This window comes from Rhineura floridana, chromosome 6, assembly GCF_030035675.1.
Source record: "Rhineura floridana isolate rRhiFlo1 chromosome 6, rRhiFlo1.hap2, whole genome shotgun sequence".
Classification (NCBI taxonomy): Eukaryota; Metazoa; Chordata; class Lepidosauria; order Squamata; family Rhineuridae; genus Rhineura; species Rhineura floridana.
Window position 1 is genome coordinate 99,944,166 of NC_084485.1, and position 12,158 is coordinate 99,956,323.

The 12,158-nt window shown below is 40.9% G+C and overlaps 1 protein-coding gene across 8 annotated transcripts in view; it reads left to right on the plus strand.

Moving 5' to 3' along the window:
* The window catches only part of PATJ (PATJ crumbs cell polarity complex component), a 294,202-nt gene that overhangs the window by 117,921 nt on the left and 164,123 nt on the right, over window positions 1-12,158 (plus strand). For all 8 annotated transcript variants that reach the window (XM_061633245.1, XM_061633242.1, XM_061633249.1 and 5 more), the window contains 2 exons: window positions 103-174; window positions 5,670-5,847. In XM_061633245.1, the coding sequence (XP_061489229.1) occupies window positions 103-174; window positions 5,670-5,847 (250 nt within the window). The remainder of the gene's footprint in view (window positions 1-102; window positions 175-5,669; window positions 5,848-12,158) is intronic.

Genomic DNA, 12,158 nt, shown 5'->3' on the forward strand with positions numbered 1-12,158 from the left:
TCAGGAATATGCATATTTGACATCTACATTCTAACCCACATGTAGAAAATGCTGCTTAGCTTGTATGGGAAGCTGAAATTTATTTTCATTTTATTTATTTAGTGAATTGCCTGAGAGAGAAGAAGGAGAAGGAGAAGAAACTCCAGTTTTCAGTCACTGGGGAGCACCCCAGACGTATGTTGATAAATGTTTCAATATTTCTCCTGCCTTAGAAACTATTTGAGGCCTTTGGGCTTGGACTGTATATTTGCCTTAACTTTTCATCTCTTGTCAGAGACTGTTTCCTTGACCATTTATTTTAGACCATTCTAAAATTAGTATTGAGGTAGTTGTGTGTCCTGCTTTGCTAAATACTGCAGATACAATTAATGCTTAACAGATGTCCTGCTGAAAAGGCTTTATTATACCCTGTTGATTTTAGAAACTTGTCAGTTTTCCATTGCAGTTAAATTATCCTACATGCAGGCTCTGCTATCTATGTGTACCACGTGCTTTCAAAGCTGCTGTCATTAGCCCCACAATGAGGGCAGGTTCACACATTATATATTTTTAGGTGTACACCTAAGACGTACACACTTAAAATGCATGTATTGTGAAGACAATACAACTACAACTCCCTGTAGAGCATACACTTGGTGGTGAACTGTTTTGTATGAAATGGCTTTATAGCAGCTCTTTGTCTGAAACATACTTTCCCAGTGCTGTTTAAAGTAGTTTTACATTCACTGGCAGCAAGAGATGTGCATATATGCACACAATCAATAACATGCACTTACTGGAATACTTGTCAATGTACACACCAGACTTGAGGGAATCTTTAAAGATTGGAGGACCTGACCGGAAGAGCTGTTGAAGGAGAATGGGAGGTAAAAATGATGATATGCATAAGGTTCTGGTAGATGACCACATCTGCATCAGAACTGAATGGCAAAAATGGATTTATTGTTTTTATCCCTAGTTTGCCTTTCAGTCCATATTGATTGCCAGTGTTCCACAACATAACATGTGCCTGACAATGTATCAGAATTCATTTCACCTGAATGTTGAATGACAGGTTCTAGGAAAGGAAGTAGAATACGTAATGTCATCGTGAAAGTGATAAACTATTTGAATATAATATCTGGACAGCAGTTTTTCTTTCAGCGCTTCCCACATATGGTCTGTATGCTAGACGCAGCTGGCAAAGACCTGGGATTTTTGTGTGTGTGTGCACATGCATGAGTTTCAGGTCTATTAATTGAGCCCTCAAGCACATTAATTACAAATTCCATAGGAAATGTGTGGCCTGCAGTCTATGTTTGGATGCAAGGCTTTCTATTTTAGGACAAGCCAAGCCTATACAAAAAACGGGTTCCATTTGAACTGCAATAGAACCAGACGGCTTTGGGGTTCTTTTAATATCCAGAAGGTTACAGAGTAATTTTGAAACTAATTTCTGGGATAAAAGCCAATAGGAACTGGGGAGTATTCCTTTGAAATGATGGTGTAAATGTTACTGGCTAGCTAAATCAAAATAGGGTTGAACTTGGCAATGAGCATGTAGAAGAACATAACTGGCAATGAGCATAAAGAAGAACGTAATAGCTGGTTAAAAAGACAAAAAGGACCATGGGGGAAATGCCTACAATGAAGACAGTTGGAGAAGAATCAATTGTATAGATGTCCATATGCTAATGCTAGCCTCCAAGCTAAGATGGCGGATGGAGTGCTTGGTGCTAAATAACAACATAAATATAGTGGGTATATCAGAAATCTGATAGAATGAGAGAATCACTGGGACATAGTTATCCCTGAATGCAAACTCTGTGGAAAGGAGAGGGAAGGGCATATTTGGTGTGTATTTTCTCTGTGTGATATTTAGCGTAAAGAACACAATACATAAAAAAAAAAAATTAAGAAATAGGTTGCTGGACTAGATGGATTTCTTGACCTGATCCAGCAGGGCTCTTTTTATGTCATTTTCTCATAATAAAATGCATGAATATTTCCTTTAAAACAGCTGCCTGTAAGCAAAGTTGTTGCTGTCATCTGGCTTTTCTAATGCACATAGGATTGTGGGGGGGAGAGACACAGTCATCTTTTATAACATCAGATTCAGGCTTTTGGGAAGCATTGACTTTTGAATGTCCCCCTTTGCATGTTTGATCGGATGTAAGAGGTAAGATGTTTCCACCAAGCTGTAACATAGCATGCAAACTGGTTCCCATTTTAAAATGCTTATGTTACACCTTACAAAGGGCAATATGTTTAGATTATACAGCCACAAGAGTGGCTGTATACTATAGCCAGTGTGGATTTTTCACATTCCGCAATGTTAAATTGAAAATACCCCCATGCCATTCTGATGCTTCCCATAAGCTTATTTCAAAACAAAGCCTTACAAAACTTATAGTCCTGAACTCAGAAATGCTTGCATAACAAACCTCTCAATTTTCATGGTGATACACAAAACAGTCAGAGAGAATAAAGAGTTCAAAGTCTAAAAAGGGAGAAAAAAACCCCAGAGCCCTTTTGGACTTTTTTCTGTCAGAGTTCTCATAATCTGTTGAAATTCATTAATCAGCCATGTTCACAGAGTACCTGTAATCCTATTACTGACCTTGCCCCATAATCAGACCTTCCTCTTCTGCAGTTTAAAGGTTTAAAAAATGCTTGGCTGGTTTTTAATTAATTTAATAAATTTTGCATTGAACTGAATGATAATGTTGGTCATGCTCAGTAAGAACCAATTGTCACTGTTCTAAAAGCCAGACTCACAGCTGCTTGGCTTGGCTAATCGGGGCCACACCCACACCAGACTTTGATTTCATGTGAGACAGTCATGGCTTCCCTCAGAGAATCCTGGGAAGTGTAGATTGTGAAGGGTGCTGAGAGGAGATTCCTATTTCCCTGAGACAGCTCCAGTGGCCAGACTGTTTTAACAGTCAGTTGCTCTGATTGAAGGTCTGTGAGGGGAACAGGGCGTCTCCTAGCAACTCTCAGCACCCTTCACTAACTGCACTTCCCAGGATTCTTTGAGAGAAGCTATAACTGTCCAAAGTGAAATAAAGGCCTGGTGTTGATGTGGCCAGGGACAGCTTTGGTTTAAATTTGGGTGCCTGCTGTAGAATAAAAAGGTGGGAAAAACCCTGAAAAGCAATGAACTGTTCACAATGTTTTCCTTTTGGAAAGGAAAGTGGCTTCCCCTCTTCCCAGTGCCCACCCACCCAATCTCCTCTCCTCCTCCTCCCCTCCCTGCCCCTCCCCCAGGTCAGTGTTGGACTACGACCTGGGGGACCAGGGTTCGAATCCCCACACAGCCATGAAGCTCACTAGATGACCTTGGGGCAGTCACTGCCTCTGAGCCTCAGAGGAAGGCAATGGTAAAACTACCTCTGAATACTGTTTACCATGAAAACCCTATTCATAGGGTCACCATAAGTCAGGATCTACTTGAAGGCAGTCCATTTTCAAACATGATTGCACAGAAATAAATCCCACTGAACTCAAAAAGTATGCAAATGATCACCCCTCCCTTCTCCTCCTATCCCCTCCCTCTTTCCCCTTTTGTCCCCCTTCCTTTCCCGTTCCCTCCCCATCCCCTTCCAATCCCCTCCACTTCCTCCCCCTGCTCCCCCTCCCCTTCTTCCTTCCCATGGCTAGTTTTACCTATCTTAAGCATGATTGCACGGGAATAAATACCATTGAACTCTATAAGCATGCAAATGATCAAACCTGCCTTCCCCTCTCCCTTCCTTTGCCCCCTCCAATTCGCTCCTTCCTCTTTACCCTCTCCTTCCCCCTCCTCCACCCCCATGGTCAGTTTTACCTATCCTAACCATGATTGCATAGGAATAAATCCTATTGAACTCAATAAGCATGCAAATGATCAGACCTCCCTTCCCCTCCTTCCTCCTCCTCTCCCCTCTTCCTCCTCCCCTGCCCACTTCAGCCCTCCCTCCCCCCCATTGGTTTAACCTATCCTAAGCATGATTGCATGGGAGTAAATCCACTGAACTCAATAAATATGCAAATGATCAAACCTGTCCTCCCCTCCCCCTCCTGCCTGCTCCCATCCCCCTCTGCCCTTCTTTCCCTCCCTCCCTCCGCCCCCTCCCCTCCCCATCCCCTGTGGTCAGTTTCACCTACCCTAAGCATGATTGCAGGGGAGCAAATCCCACTGAACTCAATAAGCATGCAAACGATCAATCCATTCTCTGCAAACTTGCACAGGATCCTATTTCTTACCTCCTGGATTAAAAAGCAGAGAAATTCACTAATAGGCAAAAAACCTTGCAGTTGAAAAACATACCTATAGCCCACAGATATTTCTATCACGCTTTAAAAAGCAGGGAATTTGGGCGCTATAGTGCACTAGGGGAGCAGGGGACCTGACCTCCTTTCTGAGATACTGTACTGCCCTACAAATTGGTCAAAATGCAAACACAATTTGGGTTGGTCTTTCACAGTCCAATCCATTTCCTGTGTAGTTTGCAAGAATTTGGTAACATGTGCCTCTGAGCATATGGTGAGTAGTGGAAACATCTGCAATCAGCCCAAATAATAGAAAGAAGACATGTACTGTGCTGATCTTGTTTTAGCAGAGAAGAAGCAACATTATTAAGACAGTTGATATAGTTCAGATGGTCACTTTAAATATGTCTCATTTACTTTGCAATTTTAGTGAAGTTACCTATAGTAAATAATTTTCTTTTGTTTCTATTTCTGTGAATATATGAAGTACGGCAACACTTTCAAAATTTACACTAAAAACCTCCAAACGTAATTGTGGAATAATGGCACTGACTATTCTGCAGAATAGTCTCCAGGGGACATTAGGAGTGTCTCAGTTTGCACAAGATAAAACAGTGGGAGGTGAAATATATTCTAGCAAAATTTTAGGTGTGCTCTGTGTTTTTACATGACCGTGCCCACCTTGCCTTAGATTAAGTGGTTTAAACATAGCAGGCTGAAAACATGCATCCTCTTTTTTCCAACAGCTGAGTCATTGCTGAAGTAGCAACATATTGTAATCAGTCTGATTTTACATCAAACTGCAGTTTAAGATTCCACTGTTAATGCACCCAAAATAGAAATAGAATATAACCTCCAATTTGAAACACAAAAGGCTGTCTTCCCCATCATATGACATTAACCAATAAAAAGGCTTTGAAATTAATTAAAATAAATTTGACACAGATTTCTGGGATGAATGAGGGAAATAAATTTTTCTAGGTTAGATTCTCTGTAGAAACAATAGTAACACAGGAAAGAAGCAAAGTAAGAAGAACACCAACAAACATACAAAAATAGAATTCTCCATCTTTGAAGATGGCAGGTGTTGCCACCACTCACCATATGCTCAGAGGCACGTTACCAAATTCTTCCAAGCTACACAGGAAGTAGATTGGACTGTGAAAGACCAACTCAAATTGTGTTTGCATTTTGACCAATTTGTAGGGCAGTACAATATCTCAGAGAGGTGGTCAGGTCTCCTGCTCCCCTGGTACATTCACTATAGCTGCCCAATTTCCTGGCTTTTTAAAGTTTGATAGAAATATCTGTGGGCTATAGGCATGTTCTTAAACCGCAAGGTTTTTTGCCTATTAGTGCATTAGTATCAGGATTGCAGAAACAAAACCATGTAACTGAAGCTTCTCATATTGAAAGGATTGTCTTGCTCTTTACAGTATTGAAATTTTTCGAGACCCCCATGTGCCACTTGGCATCAGTATTGTTGGTGGGCACACAGTTATAAAGCGCTTAAAGAATGGAGAAGAGCTTAAAGGTATCTTTATCAAGCAAGTCTTGGAAGACAGCCCAGCAGGAAGAACGAAAGCTCTCAGAACTGGAGATAAAATTCTTGAGGTAAGTTCAGATAAACGTTTGTTTTTAAAAAAATATGTAGTTGTCCACACTTGTCTTAACAATTAAATGCATAAGATTTTGAAGGGAAAAAATAAAATTAACTTTACATGTAAATAACAGGCATAATAAACATTCATGGACTGTTTGTGTGAATACAAGATGTGCAAGCAAGCTGTGTGTTTTGTATTTGCACATACTGTTAATGTTTGAAGTGTAGATTTGTATATATCCCTTGTGGAGAGATGTGTGTGTTGCTTATCCTTATGAGAGGGGATGCACGTCCTACTGGAGATGTTTTTTGTTGTTGTTACGTGTGCCTTCAAGTTGATTACGACTTAGGGCAACCCTATGAATCAGTGACCTCCAAGACCATCTGTCATGAACCACCCTGTTCAGATCTTGTAAGTTCAGGTCTGTGGCTTCCTTTGTGGAATCAATCCATCTCTTGTTTGGCCTTCCTCTTTTTCTGCTTTCTTCTGTTTTTCCCAGCTTTATTACCTTTTCTAGTGAATCAGGTCTTCTCATTATGCATCCAAAGTATGATAATCTCAGTTTCATCATTTTATCTTCTAGTGATAGTTCTGGTTTAATTTGTTCTAACACCCAATTATTGGTCTTTTTTGCAGTCCATGATATGTGCAAAGCTCTCCTCCAAAACCACATTTCAAATGAGTTGATTTTTCTCTTCTCCGCTTTTTTCACTGTCCAACTTTCACATCCATACATAGAGATTGGGAATACCATGGTCTGAATGATCCTGACTTTAGTGTTCAGTGATACATCTTTGCATTTGAGGATCTTTCCTAGTTCTCTCATAGCTGCCCTCCCCAGTGCTAGCCTTCTTGACTATTATCTCCATTTTGGTTAATCTTCGCTGAGGTATTGATAATCCTTGACAAGTTCAATGTCCTCATTGTCAACTGTAAAGTTACTTAAATCTTCTGTTGTCATTACTTTAGTCTTCTTGACATTCAGCTATAGTCCTGCTTTTGTGCTTTTCTCTTTAACTTTCATCAGCATTCGTTTCAAATCATTACTGGTTTCTGCTAGTAGTATGGTATCGTCCGCATAACTTAAATTATTGAGGTTTCTCCCTCCAATTTTCACTCCTCCTTCATCTTGGTCCAATCCTGCTTTCCGAATGATATGTTCTGCATATAGATTAAACAAATAGGGTGATAAAATACACCCTTGTCTCACACTCTTTCCGATGGGGAACCAATCAGTTTGTCCATATTCGGTTCTTACAGTAGCCTCTTGTCCAGAGTATAGGTTGCACATCAGGACAATTAGATGCTGTGTCACCCCCATTTCTTTTAAAGCATTCCATAGTTTTTCATGATCTACACAGTCAAAGGCTTTGCTGTAATCTATAAAGCACAGGGTGATTTCCTTCTGAAATTCCTTGGTCCGTTCCATTATCCAATGTATGTTTGCTATATGATCTCTGGTGCCTCTTCCCTTTTTAAATCCAGCTTGGACATCTGGTATTTCTCACTCCATATATAGTAAGAGCCTTTGTTGTAGAATCTTGAGCATTACTTGCATGGGATATTAAGGCAATAGTTCGATAATTACTGCATTCCCTGGGATCCCCTTTCTTTGGAATTGGGATATATAGTGAACGCTTCCGGTCTGTGGGCCATTGTTTAGTTTTCCATATTTCTTGACAGATTTTCTGTCAAAATTTGGACAGATTCAGTCTCAGTAGCTTGTAGCAATTCTATTGGTATGCCATCTATTCCTGATGATATGTTTCTTCCAAGTATTTTAAGAGCAGCTTTCACCTCACTTCTGAAAATTTCTGATTCTTCATCATGCGGATCTTCCGTGAATGAATCTGTCATCCTGACATCTCTTTTATAGAGTTCTTCAGTGTATTGCTTCCATCTTCCTTTTATTTCATCTTGGTCAGTCAGTGTGTTCCCCTGTTGATTATTCAACATCCCTACTCTCGGTTTAAATTTCCTTTTTATTTCTCTAGTCTTCTGGAATAGAGTTCTTGTTCTAACTTTTTTATCCTCTTCTATTTCTATACAATAACTATTGTAATAGTTTTCTTTGTCCCTAGGTAATAGTCACTGTATTATTGCATTTAGGGTTCTGACCATGTTTCTATCTCTTGCTTTTGCTTTCCTTCTCTCTTTAACCATTTGAAGAGTTTCTTCAGTCATCCCTTGATGTCTTTTTCTCTTTTTAACTAGAGGTATTGTCTTTTTGCATTCCTCCCTGACAATGTCTCTGACTTCAGTCCATAGTTCTTCTGGTTCTCTGTCAACTAAGTTTAAACCTCAAATCTGCTCCTTATTTGACCATTATATTCTTCTGGGATGTTATTAATATGTATAAATACAGGAAGTACAACTTAACATGTGTATCCTGTATGTGTGCATGTCACTAATAGCTGAAACTACTCAGAGAATCTTCAGGTCCAATTTCTGACATTAAGGCAGATTCTCAAATATGCATTCCCTTCTTCCTCATAATGGGTTGTATTCAACTAACTTTACTCAAAGCGGACCCTTGAAATTAATTGCCATGATTATCTCAAGTTCATTAATTTCAATTGGTCTCCTCTCAGTAAATGTTCGCTGAATGCAACCCAATGAATCCATACGAAATATATCGATTTTGACTAGCAGAAATCAACTACTAGCATAGTATGTCATACAAGAGCAACCACAAAACATTCGAGAATAGTAGAGTTGGAAGGCCTCTAAGGCCATCAAGTCCAACTCCCTACTCAGTATAGGAATCCACGTTAAAGCATACCCAACATATGGCTGTCCAGCTGTCTCTTGAATGTCTCTCCTGTTGGAGAGCCCACCACCTCCCTAGGTTATTGGTTACAATGTCATACTGCTCTAACAGTTAGGAAGTTTTTTGCTGATGTTCAGCTGAAATCTGGATTCATGTAACTGGAGCCCATCGTCCTGCACTCTGGGATGTTTGAGAAGAGATCCTGTGTGACAATCTTTCAAGTACAGTAGGGCCCTGCTTTACGGCGTTCCGCTTTAAGGCGTTCCGCTGATGCGGCGGCTTTTGTTTTTAATTTAAAAGCTATTTTTTTCTCTTTTGCAACGTTTTGCGCCGTTTTCGCGTCATTTTCACGTGACACGGCCCATTAAAGTCAATGGGGTTCCGCTTTACGGCGTTTTCCGCTTTACGGCAGGGGTCCGGAATGGAACCCATCGTATGAGTGCTGTCATATCTCCCCTCAGTTTTCTCTTCTCAAGGCTAAACATGCCCAGTTCTTTCAGTCTCTCCTCATATAGCTTTGTTTCCAGTCCCTTGATCATCCTTGATGCCCTCTTGTGAACCTGTTTGATGCAGTGTATCTGCATCCTTCTTAAAGTGTGGTGTCCAGAACTGGATGCTGTACTCAAGATGAGGCCTAACCAGTGCCCAATAGACAGGAACTAGTACTACACATGTTTTGGGAACTATACCTCTGTTAATGCAGCCTAAAATAGCATTTGCCTTTTTTGCAGCCACATTGCACAGTTGGCTCATATTCAGCTTGTGATCAATTCCAATATCATTCTCTCATGTAATATTGCTGAGCCAGGTATCCCCCATTTTATAACTGTGCACTTGGTTTCTTTTTCCTAGGTATAGAACTTTGCACTTATCCCTGTTAAATTTCATTCTGTTGTTTTCAGCCCAATGCTCCAGCCTATCAAGATCCCTTTGAATGTTGTTTGTCTTCCAAGGTATTAGCTATCCCTCCCAATTTTGTAACATCTGCAAATTTGATAAGCATTCCCTGCACCTCCTCATCTAAGTCATTAATAAAAATGTTGAAGAGCACAGGCCCCAGGACTGAGCCTTGTGGTACGGCACTCGTTACCTCCCCCCAGTTTGAGAAGGAACCATTGATAAGTACTGTTTGAGTATGATTTTGTAGCCAACTGTGGATCCAACTGATAGTTGTTCCATCCAAACCACCTTTAGCTAGCTTACTAATCATGCGGTACTTTATCAAAAGCTTTGTTGAAGTCAAGATTTATTATGTCCACAGCATTCCCACAGTCTACCAGGGAGGTTACCTGATGAAAAAATGAGATCAGATTAAACTGGCAGGATTTCTTTTTGACTAATCTATGTTGGTTTCTAGTAATCACTACATTGTTTTCAAGGTGTTTACAGATCGACTGCTTTATAATCTGCTCCAGAATTTTCCCAGGGATTGATGTCAGACTGACTGGTCTGTAGTTCCCAGGTTGCTTGTTTTTGCCTGTGTTGAAGATAGGGACAACATTAGCCCTCTTCCAGTCAACTAGCATTTCACCCATCCTCCATGATTTCACAAAGATAATAGACAGTGGTTCTGAGAGTTTTTCAGTCAATTCCTTCAATACTCTAGGATGCAGTTCATTGGGCCCTGGAGATTTGAACTTGTTCAAAGTAATTAGATATTCCTTGACCATTTGTTTAAGAATCTCAAGCTGCAGTCCTGCCCTTCCACTTCTGCTTCACATTTGCCAGGAAGGTCATAAACCCTCTTTTGGGAGAAGACTAAGCCAAAGAAGGAATTGAGCACTTCTGCCTTTTCTTTTCACATCTGTTATCATTTTACCATCCTCACTGAGCAGCTGAACCACCATTTCTTTTGTCTGTCTTTTACTATGGATAAACTATGGATGTATCTGAAGAAAGCTTTTTTGTTGCTTTTAGCATCCCTTGCTAACCTCAGCTCATTCTCACTTTTAGCCTTCCTGACTCCATCCCTGCAATTCTGTGGTATCTGTCTGTACTCTTCTTTTGTGGCCTGGCCTTCATTCCACTTCCTGTGTGTGTCCTTTTTTGTTTTTAGGTCATTGCTCAGCTTTTTGTGAAGCCACATTGGCTTCTTCTGCTGTCTTCCACATCGAAGACCATGTGAGGTATGGTCTGGCTTCCTCCTACATTTTTATGAAAACTATTATTGGGCCCGTTAGAGCCCTTCCCTCAGTTCCTGTTACTGTTCGTAAGCCTCCGTCAACCATTACCTCCAAATTTACATCTCCCTTCTCCTTAGGATTCAGTTTAAAACACTCTTGATTAAGTTGTCCGTGCTGTGACCAAACATATTCTTCCCAGTACTTATGAGGTGCGACCCATCACTTGCCAGCAGTCTAACTTCTGGGAAGTGTAGCCCATGGTCCCAGAATCCAAATCTCTCGTGTCAGCATCACCTTCATAGCCATTTATTCACCCGGAGCATTTTTATTTCCCTTTCTACACCTCTTCTAAGTACTGGAAGGATGGATGAGAAAACTATCTGGGCCCAAAGTCCTTCCCAGAGCTTCTGTTGTGGTATTTATTCTAGTCTAGTGTGATTTCTTTGTAGCTTTGCTTAGTATCATTTGGATGAGAAGAAAGGGATATGTGGGCTTTCTGAGTGTTGGCAACCCTTCAGTCACATCTCTAATCCATCCTCCAGGGAGACAGCATTCCTGTCGAGTCCATGGGTCTTCTTGACATACTTGGATTTCAGTCCCATGCAGTAGAGAGTCTCCTCCTCCTCCTCCTACTCTTCTCTTATTCTTGTTGTAGGGTGTGGTTCCATTGCCTCTGCTTGACTGAGCTTCAGCCTCTCGCTCACTGTCCCGCGGGATCCCCTGTAATTCTTCCTCTGCAAGCTGTCCTCCAGTCTCATCCTCAAGTACCTGAAAGCAATTCCATAGTTCCACTGGTGCAGAATGTCTTCTAGTTCTGCTGCTCCTTACTGTCACCCTTTTCCACTGAGTTTTCTCCACTTCATTGTTCTTCTCCTCAACATTCTCCTTTTCTGCTTCAACTTGCTGCTGTTCTTCCACTCCTTGTACTTTTCTTTGCTGCTGTTCTTCCAGTGTTCTGTCTAAGAACTCTTTGGCTTTTCTTATACGCTTGAGTGTGGCAATCCGCCACTCCAGACCTCTCACTTTTTCTTTCAATAGTGCCACCTGCTTCCACTTGTTTCATGTGTACACCATGTTGTTCTCAGGCAAGAAAACAAACATTGCACACATGTTGCAGGTCACCACCACTGGAATGTCCTTTCCATCTGTAGTCTCTATTACCTTTTTGTTTTCATCTTTCTACTTGTATTGGAATGGCCTGTACTTTGTTCTGTCCTCCTTGAAGGTTAACAGGAGAGTCCCACTGGTATATACGATGCACGCTATTATTATTATTTTTGTTAGGGACCTCCCCCTTGACCTCTGCTGCCAAACTCCCGCTAGCTCTCCCTGGTTACTCGCTCTCTGAGATCTAGCGCACTTGTATAATTTGTAGACCAGCTGAGGCACCTTCCTCCACTCTGCTAAGGAGTCAGGAAACAGAAATCA